Raw genomic sequence first — 27,485 nt, forward strand, 5'->3', positions numbered from 1 at the left:
AACTTAAATAAATGTGTTTGTTTTTTGTAATAATAAATTTGTGAAATTGCAATGAATAAATTAACTATTAAAGATATCAAATTTCAAATAAGTTTCTTAATTAATATAAAAGGTATCACGTTTTTCCCTTTTATAAGCCTTATAATTTCTTACAATGAATTATCATTTTACACAAATAAATCTGGTACATGACTACGTATCCACAAGATATTGTACGAGCATGATTATCGTGTGAACTTGAGTAACAAGACGTAAAGATTACAACGCATCGTACGAGGCACTTGATTCGATAAACGCTCGACTAAATTATCCGGCCACGTTCAGAGAATGTTTTGAACTATTGAGATGGCTACAGCCGTCTCTCCGTGACTGACGTTCCGGGAACTAGATGTCTATCTACATATATCTAGATGAGAGTCATGCTGCACGGGACAGCTTTGCTAATTATAGTGTCTCCGCGTTCCACACACGCTTTTAAGCTTATTGATTTAAGAGAATTTTCCAGCCGATGTGCTATTCCTATTTTGCTCTAAAGAATTCCATATATATTGCCAATATCGTATACGACAAGTTATATGCACTATAGAGAGTTGAGAGTATAAAATGTAATATGAAATTCATTAAAGTCGAAAATAAAAAGATTTTCGTAGCAAATTAGGTTTAAAACGTATCTACTTCAATACTACAAATTGGAATACTTACCAGTTTGTTTGATTTAAAGTAACTTTGTCATAGCACTAATAACCTTTCATTCATTTTTCCGGTTTCAAGTATACTCAAGATACAAACAGAGGAAAAAAACTAACTACTACCTAGTAGACATCATTCTTCCATTACAACATATTCGGAGTTTTTCCATAAGTTAAAATCTGATTTATGTACGAATGTTGTCCGTGTGCTATCCATACTGTCATCTACATAATCATATCGATTGTTGCCATCAATTGAATTATATTCGCGTGAGCGAAGTACGTGATTTATGTCTAAACGATGTAATACTTCGACATACACTTTTTTCTTTCTTTTAATATACCACGAACGATATAAAGAACATGATTTAAATTATAATTAAAGGTGGCAAAGCTTGTTTAAATTAGTTACAGCTCATTGGTTATTCAAATACCTAAATATTTTATGACTAGGTAGTAGGTACGTATATTTCTGTGCGAATAATAAAAGACTTACATCGTTAGCGATCATTTTACGCCTGTTATCTGTTTTTCTAATCGAGCGAAATTAAATAGTAGTTTGTTTTACGAAATTATTAAAATTATTTTAGAAATAATTTCCTAAAGATATTATAACAATGAATCAACAATTTCGCTTACCAATTATTGTAAAATATAGTTTTCCAACAATAACTTTGCCAAAAGAAACTGAAATGAAGGACAGTTCATTCAAAGGTCACGATAGCAATGACAAATATTTTCTTTATGTCAGATGTACAAATGCTGACAAATTACTTTTGTTGATGTAGCTACATAATACATAGATAGATGTCGTTAGGTAACAATAGAATAAATACAACTTAACGTTAACAACAAAATGTAGAAGAATTACTTATAAAAGTCATAGACTTTATAGTAGTATATATTAAAAAAAAACTAATAAAAATTATAGTGGTAGACAAAAAACCTAACGCTTTACGACAATAAAATAAAAATAAATAATTTTGTCAGTTAGGGGAGAAGTGGCACGAAAGAGCCAGTTTACTAAACAGAGCAAAGAAATATACTTTTAATGAAAGAAATAATGATATTTTTTTGTCAAACTATTATTTATTTATTAAAGTTTGTCATTTCATGCGAAAAAACCTTAAAAACATTACAAAAATCAGTGCTGTATTCATTTTTAAAAAATGTGTCTTTTGGCTGTTTCATAACTTTTCGGTATTGAAAGAGCCACCAAAAGTTATGAATGAGCCAGTAAGTATTATAAAGTGTAATTGTGAAAATTATGCAGAATAATAATTATTTTCCTATTAAAAAAAAAAACGACAATTCTAACAAATTCTTTTTATTATATCATTATCCAGACCAGAATAAACTTTAACTTAAACCAATCTTCATCACTGTTTTCATATGTTTTGTGACAAAGTACGCAATAATCACTATTTTTCTTTGTTTTGGAGTTTGTTTTTCTTCGAACAACCTTTTTTTTTTACTTCAGCCAATACGATAGAGTCAGACGAATCAGTCACCTTGCAGTATGGAATTTTTTTGATTTATTGTTGATTTTGTATTAAGGGTTTTTATGGACTGTTTTGTAGTCAGTTTCTTAATATTTTTTGTCTTCTTTGCATTATCCTCTTTCTCTTTTAATTTTTTCTTTTCGGGTGTGTCAGTTACGATGGCAGAAGATATTTTTCTGTTATTGCTTGTCGTGTTTTGTCGTGGCCCCGCTTTAGAAAATGGTCTTATCATTCCGGTGATATAATTTGTTGCCTTGAAGTACTCGGCATTGCAACCATAGGAGTAGAGGTTAAATGGAGAGATGGTCTGATATTCTGGTCTATTACTCATTTTCTTCGTGAGCTTCAGGTGGTTTTGTAAATTTCTAATGCAGGGTTATGAACGAGCCGGTTATGAAAGAGTCAGCTCTTTTATAGCCCATTCACCCGGCTCTTTCAAAACTTATTCTTAAAAAAAATATAATCTTCAAAATAATAACAATATCAAAACTTTTGCGACTCAGTTTTTACGCAGCTGCAAAGCCAAATATATCCACAAACTCAATCTACAATCCATGTACCTATAATTTTTTACAATAAAATATCAAAAAATAACTTACATGAAGTAAAATACTTACTTTTTAGTGTCAAAAACTTTAACTCAATGCACCGGCGTCCGTTGATACCGGTGAACTGTCAAATGTTTGTAGGTGACAGGGAATCAGTGCTGCTACTTAAAAATAAAATCACCAAGCAAATCCGTTCCTAAACTACCGAAATAATAGAAGTGGCTCTTTCAAAACCTGGCTCCTTCATGCCACTTCTCCCCTACATTACACAGAACAATTAATCACAGCAGTGATCAACTTCAGAATCTAATCTAGAAAAAAATATCCAATAATAACGGATACATATTAATATTATTATTTAAGTTTTTTTATGGAAAGAAAAGTCAATAATCGAATAATATGTACAACATATTCGCCTTCATATGCAAAGCAATATAAAATGAGAAATATTAAAATTAACAAAGAAATGATAAAGTTATGAAATATTACTTTTTTATTGCAAATTATTAAAAAAAAATCTATCCATGTTATTATTTTTGAAACAATATTCTTTTATATAGGTACCCAGAGAGTATATAGAGCAAACTAATTGCTTAAAAGTAGAAAACGAGGAGCCGTTTTGTGTCCATCCATATAAGTAAAACGTAAAGTTTTGGTTCCGGTATTTTAGAAAGTGAGGTTTTTTTTTATATTGACATCATTGTCCTTAAGAGAGAGAAGCCGGTAAGAACACGCAAATAACATTGAGCATACCTACGCCATTAGGCTTCGAAAATAAAAATTATAATATGCAGTTTCTTAAAGCTTCTTTAAGCATAAGGCTTTTTTAATTTCGGCATTACGAATAATTGCCCCATTAAGACTAACGACCGCTATCAGGTGTCTATGATTACTATGATAACATCCGGGAGTGTTACGTGATCTCCGAGTTACGGCTTGTGGACATGGGCACCAAACAGACCAGAAATATCTGCTTTTATTAGTAGTCGAAATTCAAATCGGAAAATTGAGTTAAGAGGAAAGGATACCCACTCTTTGTCCATTGGACAAACGTAGTCGACAGTTTCCTCCCGAGATAATGACACTAGATCTTGATTATTGTTACATAAAACCTTTAACTACCATGACCATTACTCTATGTCTTGGTTTTTTCATATTTTTATTATCATAGTCAGTAGGAGTCTTCAAAAACTAGAAATATTGCCTAATTTTTTATACAATTTCAGACACTCCTTTAAAAAAAAAATTACGCATATTTACAAAAACCGAGAACATAGTAATATAGCTGAAGGTTTTTTTCAGTTACATAAAAAAACATAAAAAGAAATTGTCATGTTTTGTGGAGGAAATAGTCGACTACGAAATGCTGTTTTGGTCAAAAATTATCTACCTAAAACGGTCCGAGCTGCAATTGTCATTTTCTTGCCACGGGGCGCGGCGGCGGCATACAGCGAGACATGAACATTTTATTCAAATACCTATTTTTCAAAAGTCTCTCAGGTACCCTTTCCTCTTAATTTCTTAAGAAATGAGGAAGTTGTAGCAATACATGTATTACGTAATTATTAAAAAATGATTCAAAGTTAGTTATTTTAATAAAGTATCTTCTAATAGATATAGATAAGAGCCCGCTTATGATACGAAAATTTGGAATAAACGCTGACGATAAGGTTAAATTTTAGTGGCCTACCGATCAAAGTTACTGATATCAGTTTTTTAAATATAATTATATTATGCTTACAATTTACTCAGAATACTAGAATGCTGTCGCTGCTTTACTATGTGCTTAAAAGTCCCCGGGCCCCAGAGTATCTAAGAGAAAAGTTTGTAGTGCGTGAATCTGACAAGGCACTGCGCTCGAATGATACTACTACGCTGTATATACCTATCCATCATACTGCTTTCTACAATTGCTCTTTTACAGTGCAGTCAATCATTCTGTGGAATGCTCTGCCTAAAAGTATTAGGGAGGCTAAAACTCTTACATCGTTTAAGAAGCTACTTAAAGATTTTTACCTAAATTGTTAGTGAAAAGCTGGTCTGTGTTACTAAGTTTACTCGTAGTTATTCGTAAATGTGCTGTCGATAATTATTCAATTTTATATTTATGATTAACTATTATCTACTTGATAATTAATGTAATAGGTATGTATTTATTTGTGTATTTAACTGTTTATATATTTATAATATATACTATTTATTTATGTATTATATATAATGTAATGGGTATGTATTTATTTGTGTATTTAATTCTTTATATGTTTATAATATATACTATCTATTTATATATGTATGTATATGTGTGCATATGTATATATGTATATATTATTGTATTATTAGATTGTAGGATCTACTTTATTTTTTTTTTAATTTTCTGTTTTGCCTTTTGATAACCCTACTCTTTTTATTTTAAAATCTCCTCTACCCCAATGTTGTCTGGAAGAAATCGCTTACCTAGCGATAAGACCGCCTTTGTGCATAATATTGTTTTGCAAATTTTATTTTTTAAAGATGTATGTTATGTTGGCTTGTAATATGCACAATAAAGTATATTTCTTCTTCTTCTTCTATTTCTTCTACTCATATAATTTTTTTACAACATCATCAAAAAAATAATAATAACACGCGTGTACGTTTCATCACTTCAGCTTATCGCAGTCCACAGCTGGACATAGACCTCCACAAGTTCACGACAAAAATGGCGTGAACTTATGTGTTTTAATCACCACGCTGCCGCTGGGCAGGCGGGTTGGTGACCGCAGGGCTGGCTTTGTCGCACCGAAGACGCACCACCTTCGAACTGTGTATATCAAAGCCAAATGTAGGATAGTTATCCCGCAATCGGTCGGCTTTATAAGTTCCAAGGTGGTAGTGGAACTCTGTTATCACTTAGTCGCCTCTTACGACACCCACGGGAAGAGAGGGGGTGGCTATATTCTTTACTGCCATAACCAGGCAGCGTTAACGTTTATGTATATTAATATCCCTTCTTTCCATTACTCGTAGTGTTATGTTTTAAACTTTAAAGCCTAATCTTTACTTTACTTTCCCTGATTAACAAACATTCTAATAAATAAAAAATATGAAATATTCCAGTTCTAAATTCAAATCGTTCGAAAATATTACAAGATTTATCCATTAAATGATTAAAAGCTATAAACTCCTTCGTTTTATTATATCAGAAGGTACCTATATATAAATGTATAAGTATGTCGAATTTATAAAGTAGGTATATGTATAGACAGTGACACGTTCGATGTTTAAATTTTAACGGCCAATAAAAAATCGTAAGAGGCAGGCATAAATTGTATATAACAGCGCCCAGTTATTTCAGTTTTGTATTTTTTTTTTCATTTCAGAGCGATACGGCGACCGTTACGAGCAAAAGAAGTTCTTGTGGCACCGAAAATACGTGTGTTGCGTCATCAGCATCACGAATGCCCTTAATCACGCAAGCCACGAGGAAATTACTGTTTTAAACTTACTAGTTACATATACTGCTATTTTGTACAGCAAATTGTCTATTACAAGGAGTTTTGCAAGACATTTGTTTAGGCATATGTGATAGTTTAATAGTCATCAGTGTGCTTTTAGAATTATTGAAAGCCATTAATCTAAAAGTAGAAGAAGAAAATTTTATATTGTCTCTTATATATTTATAATAATCTGAATTATAATTATGTTCAAATGAACAGTATGATATCCATCTATTTAAATAATTATAAAAAAAATAAATAAATAACATTTGTTATTTAGATTATTTAGTTGTGCAAGTCTTATATATCGATGGCTCCTAAGTATACTGAGTCAACTCTACTTCTAATAACTTTATTTTTTTGTTACATAGGTAGATAGGAAATGAAGTAAATGTTATTAATATCTTAAAAAATGAAATCATCAAAAGTTGTTAGTTGACTGAGTATACTTAGGAGCCATCGATATAGTAAACAAAATTTATTACTTATTGCCACACAAATGCTTATTAATATGTAAGTTAGATGGTTTGTGATTAATGGATTGATTTATTATATGACGGTGTATTTTTACTATTCTATCTTTAATTTATTTTTAATATAGATTTAACTTTTTTTCATCACATCTCATATATAAACTTCACCTGTACTTGTGTTTGTCACGGAACTCCTCCTAAATGACTGGACTGATCTGGTAAAATTTTGTGTGTTTGTTTCAATGGATGGTTTGAAAACACAATTGATAGTTGGCGGTATGTGGTGCTACTATTGGTGTGTCACATGTAATGTGAAAGTGCTATTCCGGGAAGGACAACATCTGCCAGGTCCACTAGTATTTTAATATATTTATCAAGTGAAACAAAAAAGAATGAGATCCAAAGAGACCAATACAATTTTGCACTATTACAATTTGTCCAAATATTGTATGTGCATATTATTGAGAACACTAACAATATTATTAACATGTAGAAAAATATTTTTACAACACTTAATGTTAACTTTTAAGAGCTCCAAATATTTTTAAATTGATACAAGAATTACACAAGCAGATTAGCTACAATTACACAAGACAGTACTGATGTATTTAGAATAATATATATTAAGAACTGAGTAAATGTTAAATGTTATAAAATTTTCATATAAAGTTGCCTAATAAGTTATTACTTAATGAATAACTAAACAATATATAATAAAAGAAATTCAAAGCTCCTTTGTTCTACATTTATTGAAGTTATACTTCTTTTAGCAGGTTAGGGAAAAATGATGAGAATAAATTTTTATGATAGCACCATGATAGTATGCACACTGTCACAGAAAACCGACACCCTGAAGTCAGCTAGTTAACGAAAAAGTTAGCAACGTGAAGTTAGCTAGCCCATGAAGTTTAACTTCTTACCTGCGTACATAAGTATATACATACTTTTTCACAAATAAAATTAAATTACAACAATATCTAAAGATAGAAATATTAAAATAAGCAATTTGAAAAACTTTTCCACCTACAATATATAATAACACAACATATATCAAATTTCCTACAATATATAACTTGGCTAATTAAACAAGGTAAGCATTATTTTAATTTCATATTTAGGTATGTTAGACAACAGAAGGAAAATAAATAACATTATACTAAATTACTTGAACACTTACTTGTTTAGTGTTCATAGGACTACTAGTAGTGATATGGACACTACACAGCAAAAAAAAATTATTATCGCTAAGTTACCCACATATATATAAAAAAAATAATATCCTTTTAGCCTGTCATTAAGTGAGGAGTGTTAATTCCTCACTGTAACAATCGTATTAAAAACTAACCGAAAATTACATTTAATTTGAAATAAAGCTGCTTTATTAGTCTCTAACATATCTTAAGACAGTATAATAATTTAATTTTATACTTATTAAATTTATTTAAATCGAATATTGTACTTACCATGATAATATATTAAATTTTAGCCACGCAACTTTTAAATTGCCCGTTTACCAGTCCACAGGGTTTACTAATGGAATAAAACTATTAACAAATATAAGAAACTAAATTAGGTAACTACTTTCATTCATAAACACTGAAAACCACATACAAAACAATACATAAGTAAATAAAATAAGAAACTACGCGAAGATTGATTTGAACAACTGCATCAAAACTGCATAAGCAAAGCACACAGCCGCACACTGCACTAGGCAGTGTGACCAGATTTTATTTAACGAATCTACTGCTTGTGGAGGTTAAAAACTACTAAATTCTACCAAAAGAGAACGAGAAATACTAAAAATCTATTACATTTTTTCGCTGTTGTGTTACAACGAAGAGACATAATAATGTTCTCTTGATTATAACAGTAAAACAATAAGATAAACAAAGAAAACACAATAAATAAGATAAATCAATGTTTATTACTTAAAATTAAAATCTACAAAAAATATAGGTATTTTTAAATTGTGATCGAGTTATGGTTCTTCTTCTTTATGTTGAGCAATGTTGTCATAAAGCTGTTTTGAGTCCATTAATTTGATTTGAAAGCCCTATATCTTAGTATCTTTAACCTATTCTACTTTTTATTGAAATTTTGTGTTTCACTCGGAATTGATAATTGTGGGAAGCCCCTACATTCCAAGGACAATAGTATTCAATCCTTTAGTACCTATGCAATACAGCTTAAATTAGCTCATATAAAATTCCTCTGGAAAGCCAGATGGTATTTTTACCACTTATCTACTGTTCAATTTAGGTACAAATAGTGTTACTACCTCAAAACTCGTATAATTTAAGTTTCATGTGCTAAAATAGAATAAATCGGGAAATTATACCCTAAATTCGTTTCATCGGTATTTATTCACCATTCACCAATCGCGAGTTCCACTGATAAATCGGTAACTTTTATATCACTGGCTCATGGCACGAATGGTTACGAAAAAAATAAAAATTAAAGATATACCTACCTAATCAATTTTTCTTCAATATATGTGGAATTCCTCTAACAGCTTTCTCTCTCTCGAATAATTAATATTACAAAGAAATATTTACAATCCAAAGAAAAAAGTACCATAATAGTTGAAAAACGTGAATTCTACCAAAATATACCACATTTTTTTTGCCTATTAGATATTGTTACCGGTACCTCGAAATCTACCAAAAAGGTAGAAATCTACTAAATCTGGTCACGCTGGCACTAGGCATAATGATCTGAAATCGATTAATCGAAGAATCGATTTCTTGGACCAAAAAAATCGATTTTGTAAATCGATATGTTGTACTAAATCGATTCAGTGAATCAATATTTCTTGTTCCCAAAGTTATAAAATAAAATTGCTAAACTAAAAGTAGCCTAAGTTACACCTTACTACATCAGCTATCTACCAGTGAAAGTCCCGTCAAAATCGATCCAGTCGTTTCTGAGATTAGCCGGAACAAACAGACATACAGATTTTGGTACATGTACACTGTATACTTCCATATACATTTAGTTAAAAGGGGTTATTTCAATATTACAAACAGACACTTCAATTTTATTTATTTTTATAGATTATAGATAATAAACATTGATTTATCTAATTTATGTTGTTTTCTTTGTTCATCTTATTGTTTTATGATTATAATCAAGAGCATAATTATGCTTCATCGTTGTAACACAAAGCGAAAAAATATAATAGATTTTTAGTTTTTTCTCATTCTCTTTTGGTAGAATTTAGTTTTTAACCTGCACAAACAGTAGATTCGTTAAATGAAATCTGGTCACACTGAATCTGTGGTCAATATGTTTAGCCCAGATGTTTAGTGTGTACTTGTGTTGTGTAGGGTATTTTGGGGTTAATTAAAATGATAAGACTATAATATTGACTAAAATTAAAATAGTAACTTCCCTAGACAGTGTTTAGTTTCGAAATGAAAAAGTAAAGAAGTATTTTATCTTCAAAAAAAAAAAAAAAACAAATTAAACATGGAGGCAGACTCAACAACTTACGAAAATAATTCAAAATCTTCAGATGATATTTGTTTACCCTTTAGTTCAAATCCAGAGTAAGGTTTCAACATTAAGATTACTCTATTAAAATTAAATAATTTTTCTTTTCTATATTTCATCTATTTTCATTACAGAGACTTGAAGTTTTATAAGGTTTTGATCAGTCACATAGGAAACTGTAGTTTGGAGAGTCAATTAATAGAAAAACTGCAATCGCTTGGATTAATACCAGAAAAAGTTACTTGTCCTGAGAACAAACCTGATTGTAAAGTTTCATTAAAATCTGCCCGCGTTGTTGACAGGTATTTTTTTGTTTTTATTTCTTGAGTCATGAACTTTTACTTAAATTAAAATATCAAAATTTGTTTCTGAAAGCAATATAAACTCTATTTCATAACAAGTTGCTTATTGTATATTATATTATATATCTACTGACTTGCGGTGGAGCAGCGTGGTGGATTAAGACCCTTCTCCTACATGGAGAAGGTGGCTGTGGGTGTTACAAGGCTGAACCAATCGAAATATTATTATTTTCCAGGTTTCAGTGGTTGTGTAAGGGATGTGGTAAGAGGCTACCAATTAGAACAGGAACATTCTTTTTTAGACTACAGTGCTCTATTTTGCAAGCTTTGCAAATTATATTCGCATGGTGTGAAGATGCTGATGTATATACTGCTGCTCAGTTCTTTGGTATTTTTTTTTAAATATTTCTGAATATTGTCATTCAAGTTTATTTATCTTTTAATTGTGTTTAAATATGAACTTTAATATAAAAAGTCTAATTTAACTTGATGTCATTGCTTATATTGTTCACATAACATAAGCAATTATATTTTTATTCATAAACTACCCCCATAATTTTAAACCTATAGAAACTGAAAATCTGTTTATGTCAAAGTTACCTAAGTGTTTACACCTGTAACCTAATGTTGTGTACACCTGTAACTTAATGTTGTATATACCTGTAATGGTAACTGTACCCGCACCAGACAACAACGTAATAATAATTATTATTGATGAATATACAGTATATCGCTGGTGTATCATCTATACAAATATTAGCATCATCTATATAAAATAATAAAATAACCGCTTTTTACTAAATGCATATAGATGTATACACAATACATATATACCAAAATAACGTTTTTTACAATTTTTGTTTGTCTGTCTGTTTGTTCTGACTAATCTCTGAAATGGCTGGACCGATTTTAATGGGACTTTTACTGGCAGATAGCTGATGTAATTAGGAGTAATATAGGCTACTTTAATTTAGAGATTTAGTTATTTTGTAACTCTGTGAACTGAACAATAATTAATTTTAAAATCCACACGGACAAAGTCATGGGCACAGCTGCTAGTATGAAATAAATAAAAATAAATAAATTTAGTTTTTAATTAACATCTCACTTTTATTATTTATGTATGCTATAATATTCATAACATAACATTGAATTATAAAGTAAGTATATATAATTATGATACTAATTTTTATTTCAACTCTTTTATGCTAACCTTTCTACAACATGGTAAGTTTATATGTTACTCTCTTAAACTTTATAGTAAATATAACAAAATCACAAAATATACTTTCATCAATAATAAACTTTTACAATTTTTTCTTAAGAAATTTCTGTAAAAATCTTTATCAGCATTTATATACAAAAACACAAGAAAAAATTTACATTTATGTTTTTTTACTTTTAGATGTCAAGCCAAAAGTGGCATGTTCTATCTATGATAGGTTGGACGAATTAGCGATAGAACAACTTCATAAATACAAGCTTGGAGGTGAGAATGCCGTAGTCATGAGTGAGATGTACCCTGATTGCTTAAACAGACTGTCTCCTGATACAACCGATCAAGCACATGTTCATCAGATATTGATGATGGCTGATACTAAAGTAAGGCTTATTGCTTAATAAATTGGTATTTGTATTTTCTGAAATTGCGTTCTTTTTTTTTTAATTGAATTATTTTTTTACATTAAATTCCAATTTACATTTATATAGGCACTAAATTAAGAACATCATCATGTAGTAAGTAAATTTTTAAAATAAAATATGTACTATTAGGGATAACTCAAAAAGTACTCATCAGATCTCAATCAAATTTAAATGAGACTCTCACAAGCACCAGCTTTCGATTACAAAAGAAATCTTCAAAATAAGTACAGCCAGTAAAATGTTATGAGGTATTTTTTGAAGTTGGTTAAAAATATGTTAACATGTCAGGTAGTTTCAGATAGTTTGCAGTGTAAATTAATTAAATATTTTTAATACTGTTTCTACTGTGTATATTGATGTTATATATTTAATTTTATTGCTACATATGTAGATGTCCCTATACAATCCTAAATTAATATTACATGGTCAATGTCCAATGAGATCTCAGGCAGTTATTTTATTGATGATTTAATTTTACTATAAGTACATTATACTAATATCTAAATTAAGTGATATAATTAATATAAACACCTTCAATAATACTTGACATTTGAACTTTTTTTCCTATAATGTTATCATGATTTCAGCATATCCCTACATATTACAAATTACATGTGATTCAGAGAGATCCTAAAAGACTGCGGAGTAATACTGATAAAGATGAGGTAACTATATAGTGTTTCTTTTCTAATTTAAATTAAGTAACATGCTGTGTAGCTATTGAAGTAAAGATTATAGTCAGCCCCTCTCTTCCCTTGGGTGTCTTAAGAGGCGACTTATAGGAGGAGGGATAAAAAGTTCCGATCTCAGTCTTGATACCAACCTGCCCGCCCAGCGTAGTGGCTACGGGCAAAACCCATGTTTGCCATGAGTTTGCGACAAAAGTTTTGATCATCAGTCCCCGGCAGCCCCACTATTTCCGGCTACGGCTACTGAAGTCCAAAGAGAGTGCTTGGACACGATGATCGTGAACTACGGGCACTAATTTTACTTTCGTGAAGCTTATGAGCTTTCCTAAGATGGCGTCGGTTTTCTTGTTCACAAGTATTCACTAGCAACAGAAATGGCGAAAGTCCCAATACTGTGACGAGGAACTAGATAGATACAATACAATAAAAATACTCTTTATTGTACACTATCAGAGGAAAAATCTTTCACCGAAAAAGAAAATATAGACATGTACAAAAGGCGGTAGATTTCATCATGGCGATTAAAAGACACATTATCTCATATCTATCTCAGTAGTAAAAAGGTTTAACACTGTCTGACTCCGAAAAGAGCAAGCCCGCTTTATAAAATCTACTGTCCATCTCATATGATCCACGCTGCCTCAAGTACTACGTAGCTTCGAGCAGTTCCAACTGGAACCTCAAAATCGATTCGACTCTCTGGAAATCACTAGCGACGTGGACGTGATGACCGACAACGTGGTGAATACTGTGTATACACTTTCCCGAAGCCGTAGGTCGGATGCGGCCATGGCGCGAGATGCCCGCTGCTCAAGCAGCTTCTCCAAAACAGAGGGCTCTTTCAAATAGGATAAAGAACTCAAACGCAGATACCTACCCTTCTCTAATACTAGAGCTATAGAACAGAATAGGAAATCCAAAGTTTTCCAATGACCCGTGGCGAGAAGTCTTCTTGCGAAGCGATCGTAAAAGAGATCGAAAATTTTTATGGTCAGCTGTGCTCGTCGAGCGTATACAAGCCTTAGACTCGAGACATAATGAAGTTACGGCTGACAGAGTTACGACTGCGTTCCTTAAAGCCGCAGGGTAACCTCTTCTAAAAACCTTGGCGAGACTCTTTAACGCCGTGATCTACCGGGGTACCACGTGAAGGCGTGGTCCAGGAGTGTGATGGTGCTGTTCTTCAAGAGAGGCGATAAGTCTCTTAAAGAATTACAGACCGATCTCACTTCTGAGTGCCTAGTGCGAGTTTTGTTTAATCCGTCTCGCAATAACGGGCTAAATTTTAACTTCATTTTGTATGGGAAATTCGGCATTTCAACCTAGTTCTCGCGTTTGCCGCTAGATGACTCTGTATCGACTGTATCGTATACTATTCTTTATCGTCTTGGCTGCAGTGTTTAAATTCCCATGCAAAATAATCTTCACATATAAACTCGTTTCTCTCATGTTTGTGTGAATAAAACTCGCACTAGGCACACTGAGCCACGTCTACAAGCGGTTTTCGAGAGTCGTCACGAATCGTCTCACTATAAGAATCGACAATTTCCAACCACCGGAGCAGGCTGGGTTTCGAAATGGCTACAGCGCCGTAGATCATATCCATACTGTTTGGCAGATAACACAAAAGACTGATGAGTATCATTAGACGATGTATATGTGGATTACGAGAAAGTCTTCGACTCTGTCGAGACCTGGGCTATTCTGGATTCTCTACAGAGATGTCATATAGACTGGCGATATGTCGAGGCACTGAGACTAGTACGAAGCAGCGACGATGACCGTCCATATCCAAGATCAGCAAACAAGACCCATCTCCTTCGTCGCAGAGTAAAATAGAGATATGTAATATCATCGTAACTGTTTACCACTACGCTGGAGGATGTCTTAAAGACCTTTGGTTTTGATTGGATTGGGGAGGACGAGGCATAAACGTCAAAGGCGAATACATCTCTCATCTTCGTTTCGCCGACGATATAAAGATGACGTTTTGCGGAGACGTCCAGCTGTGGACTGCGATAGACTGAATCTGTAGTAGTAATAGTAGCGCTAAATTTTATTTTTATCATTTCAGTTTCTTGAAGAAGAAATAAAGGCATCGCTCTTGAGAGTAGCTAAGCCAGGATCAATGTTAGTAACAGGCAACAATGTTCCATTAATTGATAGAACGGTACCTCTGCAGCAGGTGATAGCGCATTGTAATGTTAATATGCAACATTTCTGTAAGTTTATTTAAATAACCTTATTTATAAAAAAAAAAACTTTAAAAAAATTGTTATAAATAAGAGATAATATATAATATAATTAATACTTGAAGATAATATATAATATTATCATTTACAGTAAAAATATTTATCATTTGTTTTATTAATGTAATGAAAATTGTTCCTTCTCGCAAGATAAGCATATCTGGTTTAGGTACAGATAATAAGTATTGAACGAGTTTTTAGTATGGACTCAAATTATAGCAAGTTTCATTCCAGTTATTTTTGTCTCAATGTGAAAAAATTAAAATAATGTCAGAATTCAATTAAGAGATGAACACTCTTAATTCAGCTCTGACACAAAAGTTGTCTAAAATCTGTTCAACGAGAAGAGATACCAAACGTAAACAAAGCCCATTATTTTTTCGTAGCGACGACGGAACAAACAAAATATAGTCTATCTCTTTCTATCTTGTTTGTTTGCTGTCTGCTGCACGTCTCTCTGCAAGGTCGAACGATATTTTAACTGGCTTTGAAAACATTCGGATCGCGGACGGCCCTTTCATTTTGTATTTTTTTTTTTTTCATTCCGTGTTCTGAAGCGTTCGGGTGATTTATATTTTGATAATTATTATTTAAGAAGTATCAAATTTTATACAAATAATTGTATTTTTTTTTCTGGTTTTAATCATGCAATCGGCTGGTAGGTCATGAGCAGATGCGGTGTCGGTCTATCATGTGTAGGGTGCAACTCCCATCGAAGTTCAGCCCTCTAGTATGCTACAGCTAATCAGGTTGACCAGCCGTCTTTATCGTCAAACATGTCCCGTCGCTTTTTCAGACGGCGATTACTTTCCGGTATCGTCAGCTGACCCGCAAGTTGATTTGGGTGTTTCTGCACTCGTGTTTTGTATCTACGACATGAGAAAGCTACTTCCTCTTTGATGGTTGTAATGTGGAGCAGTTCATGGAGTTCCGAGGTTTTCAGGAACCATGGCGCGTTCGACATCTGCCGTAGTATGCCATTTTGCGCTCTTTGTAGTACCATCAAATTAGAGACGCTCGCTACTCCCCACAGTTGTATGCCGTAGATCCAAATCGGCTTTAGAACGGCTTTGTAGATGAGCAGTTTGTTGTCGATGCTCAGCTTTGAGTTTCGACCCATAAGCCAATGGAGATCCTTGAACTTTAGGTTGATTGCATCTCTTTTCGTTAGAATGTGTTTCTTCCAGGTGAGTCTTCGGTCAAGATGCATGCCTAGATACTTGACAGTGTCATGGTGTGGGAGCTGTGTGCCATTCAGGGTGACCGGTGGACAGTTCTCCTTGCGAAGCGTGAAGGTAACCTGAATGGATTTGGTGGTGCTAGCTGACATTCTCCATTTGGCCAACCATTCTTCTATCTCGTTAAGAGAGTTTTGGAATTGTATTTAATTAATTATATTAAATTAAGTAATTATCAAAATATATTTATTTATACTTTATTGTACACCACAAATATATTACAGACAGTGAAGTACAATGGGCGGACTTATGGCTAATTAGCCATTTCTTCCAGACAACCCATAATAAAAATAAAAAAATATTTTACCTTTTAAAAATTTGTTTAAGTTAAAAGGTTACAAAGCCCTGCATAGTTGATATAGTTGAATGACCTCGCATTTGATTTGTTTACGTTTGGTATCTCTTCTCGTTGAACAGACTACGTACAGAATTTACCTATTAATTATAAATTCCATTCAATTGAAATCAACTGAATGGAAACTAACCTTGGTTATCTTGATTGAATTTGAATCTATTTTCTTAATATATTTGTTTTACACTTATTCATATATATTAATTGGTCGCGTTGTGGACACAGTATGCTCTCGTATCTGGAGGCAGGCGCTAGTGCTGTGCTCGGCGGCGCGGGAGCTGTGCTCGGGCGCGGCGGACAGCTGCTCGGCGCCGCTGCAGCGCTACCTCGACACGGCGTCGTACCGGCTGCGGCACCCGCGCCACTTCTACGAGCACACGCTCCGTGCCCTCGCCGCTGACGTCACCCACCCTGCCTTACTCGACTGCTTCTGACGCTCTCTTAACTACTTGCGTCCAGTTCCAGTATTCAAATAACGATTCTTTTCAATCTCGAATCGTTAAACTTCGAGCCGTTCAATTTCGAACACCTCTAATTTTACAGAAATTTAACAGATCGTGAGGGAAACGGGTCGTTTTCTGAATATAGGACCCGAGGTTAGAATTATATAAGTTTGTCTGTATTTATACTGATTTGTGTACATAAAAATTATGTAAGTACAATATTGTACTTGCATTAAGGAGAGAAAAAATGTGATGTCAATAACCTCTCTGGATAGATTACTCATAGTTGTTGATTTTGACAATATTAAAAAGTATTATTTAGTTTATAAATGTAAAACGGTAAAAACTTAATATGGTCTAAGATCCGAACCTAAATCGACCTTTACCGAGCTGATAATAGAATGAAACATATTTTATAATAAATTTAGTATATTAGATAGTATATTATATTTGGGTTGCCTATTATATTTACCTGGACGAACTACTGGGTCAAGTATAAACAGGTATGTTGATGCAAGTTACCTTCACTTTGATTGGATAATAGCATAAATTTTATATCAAAATAAGCGCTGTTTTATTGCGAACCCGTTGATATGAGGTTGTCTTCTAAAAATTTGGTCCTAATAAGGGTTTGTGAATTTTAAAGATATAAATCCTGATGCGAGTGGAAGTGTGTGACAGAGATCCGAGGTAAGTATACCATGTAATAATAAAGGACATAACATTGTAGTCGAACGTGATGGGACTCTTAATATAAGAAGTTATTTCTTTGCAACTCAAATGTAAGTTGTTCCAAAATAACGCTCTCAGTTTACTACATGGAGGGTACCTCTACCCTCTATAGTTTACATACCGAGCGCACCTTAACTCAGCTCGGTGAAGGTCGACTTAGGTTCGCATCTTTTACTAATTGAATTGTTAAAGTAATGTATGAAGTTTAGTAGTTCTTTTTTTTGTTTATTAAGTGAGAAGTGCCTTAAAACAATGTCTTCCTAAGTGCCTTAAGTTTGCCAGTGAAAACTTGATATTAACGGTGATATTCCTTTGTTTATAAAAATAATTAATAGATATATTACATGTCGACGCCTGATATGAAGAATATTGTATCTGATTTTGTTAAGTTTTCAGGAAAACGTTTTACAATTTTGTTGCATTTAAAAAGTGGCCAAGTGATATTGAATAAAGTCGCATCCGTATTGAAGTAAATTGTTTTACTATTAATTTTTGCAATTATATACAGTGAACAAAAATGTAATTAAAATTACAATAGCGTTATATGTCTATTTCAGTCATAACATTATTTTATAATAATAAAATGACAGAGTTCTTTTTCGAATTATACTTACAAAATTATAATAAAATAAAGCAAAAAATATTTATCATCGTTTAGTTAAACAAAAGTACCTATGCTAATATTGAGATCTGATAACATTTCTTTATTACTTATAATATTTTTTTTTTAACTTTATAATGGAGCTTCTCTTAAATCTCGTAATCTGATAATGAAAACAAATATTATATGAAAATCGAATTCGCCATAATCGCGATCGGCACAAAAAAAAATGTCTATCATTACTATCCAAACAAAGGTACACTAAAATTAATAAGATCTGATAACATCGCTGTATTACTAATCATACTATTTTCTTCATAACTTACATACAGCAGCCGAATGAGGTAAATTGATATAAAATATTTTGTATTGTTCAGGTATTGCACCTGTATTACAAAGCGACGTGAAATCTTTGAATTTGGCCTTTGAAATGTTAAGTGGTCTTTCCCAAAGAGAATTTAGGGATTTTGTGTTAGATTTTCGCCTAGTTGTCGTAGATCCCTTACTCTCCAAATCGATTTATACCTGTCATCGTGAAAATTATCGATTGATTGATTGTTTGGTTTAATGGCTATTGAAAGTTCAAAATATTTGGGAAGTAACTATTTATGTGAATGTGCTGAATTTTTGACCACATTACTTTTTTTTGTTTAAGGTTTGAAATGGTTTTTTCTATATGTATTTTGGGGTACTCCAATCTGATCCATCCAAATCTGAGGTTTGCAGACAAAATTTCTTGACGCAACATTAAAAAATCGCAATAAAAGCAAAAAGTCTGCTTTTTTCCGGTTTTTTGCCTAAAATTTGAAAAATATTAAATTTTAGTAAACGAGTATTCGAGTTTTAGGCAAAAATTTTTCCCACTAGCAGCCCTTTAGAGTACAAATTGACTTGAATGTTGTGGAATATAAATTGTTTAGTTTTTTTTTTCGTCGCTCTATCTGGGCATGCATAGAGCCCCCCTCCGACTGCGTGTGGCCAAGTAATTGTGAGTAATATTAACGCCAAAAGTTTTGGCTGCGTAAACATACATTAAGAATATAATCCTATTCCTGTTCTGCCCGCCACAAACAACCCTTACTCCCCCCCCCCCCCCATTATGAGTTAGGGGTATGAAAAATGAATGTTGGCCGATTCTCAGACCTACCCGATATGCACACAAAATTTCATAAAAAATCGGTTCTGCCGCTTCGGAGGAGTATTGTAACTAACTTTGTGACACAAAAATTTTATATATAAGTTTATGCACAAAAATTTTCTTTATACTGACACTTCCGACTGTGGGTAGTTAAAATCTTTTGTAAGTTGAAACATTCTTTGTCTTCTTTTTTAAATCGTCTTGAAATAATTTTATCAGCCATGTGGCAACCGTACATTTCTTCGTTTTTCTTTTTTTCATCCTCTGACATTATATATGCAAGATACAAGTGAGACATTGGTCCTTTTTAGGTACGAAAAAGTCAATATAAACTCAGTATTAAAAACTCAATACTGATCTATATTAGCTGCCTTGTAAGTGGGGTGTTTCGTTGCATTGCTTGTTGCTTGTATTTTATTGTAGTTGTTTGAAGAGTTGGAGAAAAATGAAAGATGTAAGAGAATAGATTACTGTATTACAAAATTACAATGTTTTAGCAAACACTTCGCACGACGAGAAGAAATATGGGAAAGAGAGTTTAAATGTCAAATCACTGTCTTATATACCAAACGTTCTGCTACACCACTGATTGTCTATTGCACTCACAGTTTATATAAACACTTCACACCGATGACCGATAAATTAAGTACGGACCACACGATGTGAACCGTTACAGAGTTGCACCGCAATGAAGATGTGAGACGTTCCTTAACATGGGGTATTTTAATGTTAACCAATCTGTGTATAAACGATACAATTTCGTGAGTCATTGATAATTTTAACTAATGCACAAAGTTGTCTTCCTAATATAAGATTTTAAGTTAGGTAACAGGGTTATTTTGATTAAACGGTTGTCTGGTTGTCTTGTGTTATGAGAACACATAAAAATAAAAAAAACATGGTAAATATCCCGTTTTAAATAATTTTTGTAACGTCTTCCTGATTTTGAAAATATTTTGTAATAACAAATCTATATTAAAATAGATTTCTAAACAATTTATTTTCTTATTTTTCGTTATTAAATATTACATAAGACGAATGTCTATTCTCAAAAGTAAGTTGAGTTAGAGTCTGAATTTGGATATGTTGTATGATTCAAATACGTACATTTTTTCATTATTATTTTATAAACGTAGACAAATTCGTCTTACATTCTTTTTAAATAAATTAGCATCTATTTAATAATTAATTTGTTTTAATTTGTTTCCTGCATTAACTCTTGATGAATACCAGCATATAACATGTACTGTAGCAATCTGAAGATTTAGGGGCAGTTGGGGTACAATGGTACAAAAAAGCAATTTTTATTTGTAAAAAAAAACAGTGTTTATTCTTTTTATAACTTCTGCTTACAAAAATCAACAATATACATTAACCTACTAATTTCACAGAAAAACAGAGATCAATAATCAAACTTAAGCCTATTTATCTTTTATTTTGTTAACCTGTTCCTTTGTTCCACTATGCCCCAGGTCTGGAGTACTATGAAACAGGAGGGTATGGGGAACATAAGAATACGACCAGTAGTGCTATTCTGTAAGAACATTTTCGTGTCTCGACAGCGGAATCCGCGGTGAGATATCAAATTCGTATTCATTAAAACTCGACAGTCCCGTAGCGCCACAGTTGTGAGTGCGGCGATGAGTCGAACCCTGTTGCGTGAGAACGTTGACATTTAATAGTATGAATTCGGTATTCTGTAAGGGGATTTACCGCTTCACACATCACAATTCGAGACTTGATTCGACACTTGACTTCATGCACATACTCTAAAATAAAGTCATAAGAAAAGAATATCGATAAAATAAACACAGCTCTAAATTGCCGCTCTTCGATTCGACACTCAGTTCACTTCACTTGTGCGTACCGAATGTTTACAGAATTCCAAACCAAGGTGAAGTGGGTTCGCTTTCGAAGTGAGCGCTGTCACTCAGGTGAAGCTCGATATCGAAATTGTTATTTACAGAATAGCCCTGCAGTATTCATACAACAAAATTAAACAATGGTATCAAACCTTTTTAATACCTTGTCAGGAAATGTGTAGAGAAAGGGGTCTCTGACAAGATTGGCTTCATCTTGAAGCGAGCTTCTATGAAAACTTTTTTCAAGCCGCCAAAAACGATAAGTCAATTTTTACCATCTGTTATGTGTCATATACCCTTACAAGATGCAAGAGTATACAAGCTTGATTGTGACTGTGGTCTCTTTTATATAGGACAAACAAAACGATCAATCAAAACTCGCGTTAAAGAACATAATATAGCTGACTTGAAACATCATCGCTTTACTAAGTCCGCAATCTGTGAACACAGTCTAGACACAGCTAGCCATTATATTAGATTCGATAAACCACAGATCCTCGCAAAAGAACACTAATTCCAACCAAGGATAATCCGTGAGGCTATTGAAATTAAAAAATATCCAAATTTCAATAGAGAAGATGGTTGGCTATTACCACCTGCTTGGGACCCCATTATTAATATAATTAAATCAAAAACCAAGCATAATTTACCACAGATTAAAGACTCAATTAGCACATTCTGCGTAGATAGGACTAAATAAAATATTGATGTATGTCGGGTAGTTTCGAATAACTTTGTAACGTTAGGACTTCTGACACCTCAGTCCTCTCGTGACCATGGTTGCTGTAAACTATCCGAAACGTCGGGAATCTAAAAAGTTAATAAACCGCGATAAAATCCAAAAAAAGTTGTTTCATTTAAATGTGTAAAATTCCCGTAAACATTAGAAAACAATATTTAATACTCTGCTTAAAAAACAATTTACTAAGTATAAATTTTTGACTACCCTAGGTTCAGCGAAGAATAACCCAATTCGCAAAAGTAGGTCGTGTGTAAATATATCAGGAATCATTTTCTTGGTATTCAACGTGAATAATATCACAATTGTGGTATATCACAATTTGTACACCGACACAATACCATTTCCTCTGCCCCTAGATTGCCCAGAAAAGATCGCTTTTCAGCGATAAGGTCGCCCTTTGTACTTTATGATACTTTGTTAAAATCAATCTGATTTTGTATTATTTCTGTTTTGTTGTACAATAAAGTGTATTGTTATGTTATGTTATGTTAAAGTCTATTTTGATTTTAAAGACTGATTAATAAAATATACGAGAAAAAAAAGATGGAATTGGATAACGCATATTTTATTAAAAATTATATCTTTTGGTATGAGCAATTCTTTCGCTAATCGTCTCAAATGTTATTTATTCAAATTAACCTTTGTTCATATAGGTATAAACGACGTTTAGATAATATATTTATTTGACTCTTAAAAACATTTTTAAAACAGGTCCTGCAATTAATACTAGATTTAAATTTCGAGCTTTCAAAAGTTAAAAGCCGGGCAGAGTAATGTGGGTCAATCGGTCCCGTTTTCGAACCTACATTAAATACTTGTAATTGGTCGCTCTCGGGCCATTCAAAGCCTAAGTTTAATATGACCGAGATCAGAACCTGCTATGTAAATATGAAAGTCTGTTGTTTATATTATGTTATTTAGAGGCGATTCTTAATTTTTTTATTTCAATTGTTTTTTTTTGGACAATATTTTTCCGGGAAGTAATATTAATAACTAAAATGACTATATGCCACATTAGTATTAAGTATCAACCGTATTATTTATGTTAAACACGCATCGAATGGAACTTAACATTTAACATGGAACAAATACTGCTTACTTTAATTACGATGAACTAGGTACTGTGTAACTAAATGATGTACCCTCTGCACCTAAAATTTTTTTTGCAAAGTTATAACCAGTAAGTATCACATGCCTACTTGTTACAGTTCCGGAGATAGACAGACGTAATGCCAAACAGCAGAGTTTTGAGTTACACTAGAAACTAAATACATTAGAAATCACTGCCGTTTAGTATTAAATCAGTTTTGTGTTTTTTTTTTTATTTTATTTGAATCGTTAAGCAAAATTGATAGATCTTCAATTGTAACCATAACAAATTATCCAATACAAACGTTTTACGGTTTACCGTTTGCTCTGTACAGTTAGAGACGATGAGCGCAGGCGCATCGCAACAGGTTGTTTGACTTCATTATTTGTGCCAAACTCTTTGTTTTGATCTTAAACCAAAACACACCATAGAACACGAGGAAAAAAAAACAATTAAATATATAGTTTATAAGGTCATACGTAAAGTATTATATTTAGTATACACATAAAACAAAAATGGAACTGGGTATATAATATTAAGACATTTATAGCAACGTTTACTGTTTATAACTACATTTTCTAAAAATGTATGTCGTTTTTGTGTTGTAAGCAATATGTAAAGATAAAACTTTCATTTTGTGTGAGCGAGGCTTTATCTGTATTACCCCTATAGTATTGTTTTGGTAATCGTAAACACGTAAATAATATATGTTTATTGATTTATTATATTTTACCACTTAAATATATAGATTATTTCTTGTCTAAATACACAAAGTGTATACAACTATATATCTACTTACATATAACGGCCTACATAGCGTATTATTAATTCCAGTTTATGTTTCAACTGGGTGGTGTGGTAAGATCGCCACATCTGTACCGCTATCTCGGCAAATAAATAAAAGATGCAGTGGAGAGTGGATACAAAGTGAGTCCCGTAAGCGCAGCCGTGTCTCAGTACGTTTGCAGACGACTAGCAAGATGGTCAATTACAAGCGAGTTGTTTGCGAGGTGGCGCTGCTGTTGGCGTTACTGTCCCTCGCTTCAGCGGCTCCAGCTCCAGCTCCTGACTGCGATCACGCTCATTACGATCAACGACAGAACGGAACAGAAAATTATCGTTTGAATATTGACGGCGTTGTTATCGCCGTTGCACCAGCAGATACTCTGCTTGAAGCAGCCTCAGATCTTAGTGACTATTTTGATCAATCGAATCTTGAAGTGCTACTCAAACCTTCGTCTGAGCAGTCGTCAGTTAAACCTGGAGATAGCTCGAAGCCTGAGTCGGAAAAACCCCTGAGTGAAGTCAGCCTAAATTCAGATTTGTCCGCCCAAAAAAAAGATGCCTCAGCTAGAAAACAGGAGAAAGCTCAAAGGTATTTTTAATTGAACGTAAATTATTTATTTTGTTAAGATCATTCAGAATGACAAGCTACAGTTTTAAAATACAGTGTCGAAATTAAGTAGCTGATCCCATCAGTAAATATACCTAGATAAAACATATCGTAATCTTATGTTCCGATATCTTTGATTCCTCTTGGGGATAGAAAATTTAAGAAGAACGAAAGTTTTACTTTTCACCTGTTTCATATGTGTGTTTATTTTTCCAGGCTGAAACATCGGCTTGCAAATGCCATAATACCGTTGCTACGCAGAACACGCCATCAATAAAATGAAAATGTTAGAAATAGTGACTAATTTAAGTTAATAAGTGATACACAGTGCATTTATATATTTAATTAATTTAACTTAGTTGGTAATTAATAACCGTACGATTGTATGTGAATTGTTTCGTTGAAAATAAATGATATATTTTTATTGAAAAACCCTTAAATTTGCCGTTTAATTTTTGACACACACTAACAATACACTTTATCAAATAATAATTATTGGAAGAAATATATTATCAACTATTTTAGATTCAGAGTTAACATTGGTATTTAGATTAGATTTTTGATTTTATAGAGTATTTTTTTTTATTACTACCTAATAAAAAAAAATAAGAAACTAAAAGTAAACTATTAAACGTATTTATAACACATTTAACAACGTTGTCGAGTCTTATGATAAGATCATACTTCAGATTATTGGAACATTTTTATAGGACTAAAGCGAAAGACGGAAGAAAACGTCTTATGGGAGACAAGAGATTAAGAAATGTATTTTATTTTACCTTATAGTGACTAAGAATAATTTTGTTTATAGTAGACAATAATTAAAAATATAAATAAATATAAAAAATCAAATATAAAAAATAATTAAAAAATAATAATGATAAAATATAAATAATATTTTTCGATTTCACCGACATAATAATAAAAAATAAGAACTGGCTATTAAAATAAAAAATAACGAGTGCAATTAGAAAAAAAAAGAAAAAATAATAATCGATCTGGATATGAGGATTTGAACCGTGGTCTTTTCGGTCGATCGCGACTGGCCGATTTTCCACCTGAGCTTTTATAACTTAATTGACAAGTGCGAAAAATACCTTCGTATTTTAACGATATTATAGCCATTTTTTAATGTCTAAAAATGAATCCTAGCTGCATCTATTGATCTCCCCCGAAATCCCCTGCATACTATGCATATAGTCGGAGAAATGCGAGCGAGACGAAAACTTTACTAAGTATATACTAGAGATGCGCCGAATGTTCGGCCGAATATGCGTATTCGGTACATTCGGAATATTTTCTCACATTCGTATTCGGCCGAATATTCGGTTTCTTTGCCGAATAATTACCGTAAAATTAAATAGTAAGGTTAACTATTTACTAAATAAGTGTGGTTTATTGCGAAAGTTGTACATTGTGTCGGTGTGTCGGTATATCGTTGTGTCGGTGTCGATGTTGTTGTTTCAGCGTGCAACTATGTCGGTGTATCGGTGTGTCATTGTGTCGGTGTCGGTGTATCGGTGTGTCATTATGTCGATGTGGTTGTATCAGTGTCAGTGTAGTTGTGACGGTGGGTCATTATGTCGGTATCGGTGTCGGTGTGTCGGTGGGTCATTATGTTGGTGTATCGTTGTGTCATTGTGTCTGTGTCGTTCTCGGTGTATCGGTGTCATTGTGTCTGTGTATCGCTATATCGTTGTGTCGGTGTCGGTGTACCGTTGGGTCGGTGTCGGTGTTGTTGTTTCGGTGTGCAACTATGTCGGTGTATCGGTGTAGTTGTGTCGGTGTCGGTGTATCGGTGTGTCATTATGTCGGTGTAGCTATGTCAGTGTCGGTGTCATTGTCGGTGTCGTTGTCGGTATATCGGTGTCGGTGGGTAATTATGTCGGTGTATCGTTGTCATTGTGTCGGCGTATCAGTGTCTCATTATGTCGGTGTCGGTGTATCGGCGTCGTTATGTCAGGCTGGGTTGGGCATGGAAAAGTGACGGATACGGATACGGATCTCATTTTTCCCGCGGATATCCGCGGATACGGATACGGATACGGATATCCGGAACATCACTAATACCTATATACGCAAAATAAAATTTATAAAATAAAAAATAAAAAAACTTAAGTAACAAATAATTATTTTGCAACATAAAAACTAGGAATTGTCATAACTATTTGTAGTTTTAATCTAATCAAGTTTTTTGATCTATTAAATCAACAATGAACAAATATATCTGTAAAAAATCAAATTAAGTTTTTTTGACAGGTGACAATGTTAGCAAAATAAAATCTGATCCTTAGGATTACTATTATATCCTTTAATAATCATGTCGTAAATTTAACATACTTAAATTAAAACAACATATTTAATCATTAGAATTTAAGAGTGGTAAATTATGATGTAGAAATACGAGATTCTCAGCCCTGTGAGGCAACAATCTATTTCTTTTCTCTTAACATACATTTCCTGCTTCCGAAAATAACTGTGCACTATATACAGTAATTGCCGGAGAAGTTAAAAAAATTCTGGCTAAAATAGCCATGAGTTCATACTTTCCTTGATTTTTTACCCACTATGTAAAAGGACTCATACTGCGTTACACACACAATACACAAGCACAAACGCCCAGATCACGACAAACATCTATATGGTCAATAGAAATCTGTCGTGAGCGGGGATCGAAGCCGCGACCGCCAGCGCAACAGTCAGTACTGTGACCGTTGCGCCAACGCGTCGTCATATTTTTTGCAATTCATTCAGCAAAGGGCAGGGAGGGGGCGGTGGCAAACGCCATCCAGCTCTTGCAGAGTGCCGTACCGATATGTACAAACCT

General features: G+C 33.0%; 2 protein-coding genes across 2 annotated transcripts; both read left to right on the top strand.

Annotated features, from left to right (window-relative positions):
* The first annotated feature begins 10,159 nt into the window (after nucleotides 1–10,159).
* On the top strand, nucleotides 10,160–17,437 carry LOC123653746. Its single transcript, XM_045589732.1, has 7 exons — nucleotides 10,160–10,239; nucleotides 10,318–10,485; nucleotides 10,722–10,873; nucleotides 11,891–12,087; nucleotides 12,717–12,794; nucleotides 14,893–15,040; nucleotides 16,883–17,437. Exons 1-7 carry the CDS (start codon nucleotides 10,160–10,162, stop codon nucleotides 17,089–17,091), a joined length of 1,032 nt encoding a protein of 343 aa, XP_045445688.1. The 3' UTR covers nucleotides 17,092–17,437.
* A 6,808-nt stretch (nucleotides 17,438–24,245) lies between these two features.
* Nucleotides 24,246–25,098, top strand: LOC123653970. The gene is made up of 2 exons (XM_045589938.1): nucleotides 24,246–24,640; nucleotides 24,875–25,098. Exons 1-2 carry the CDS (start codon nucleotides 24,246–24,248, stop codon nucleotides 24,933–24,935), a joined length of 456 nt encoding a protein of 151 aa, XP_045445894.1. The 3' UTR covers nucleotides 24,936–25,098.
* The last annotated feature ends 2,387 nt before the right edge of the window (nucleotides 25,099–27,485 follow it).

The sequence above is a fragment of the Melitaea cinxia genome, chromosome 5, assembly GCF_905220565.1.
Source record: "Melitaea cinxia chromosome 5, ilMelCinx1.1, whole genome shotgun sequence".
Taxonomy (NCBI): Eukaryota; Metazoa; Arthropoda; class Insecta; order Lepidoptera; family Nymphalidae; genus Melitaea; species Melitaea cinxia.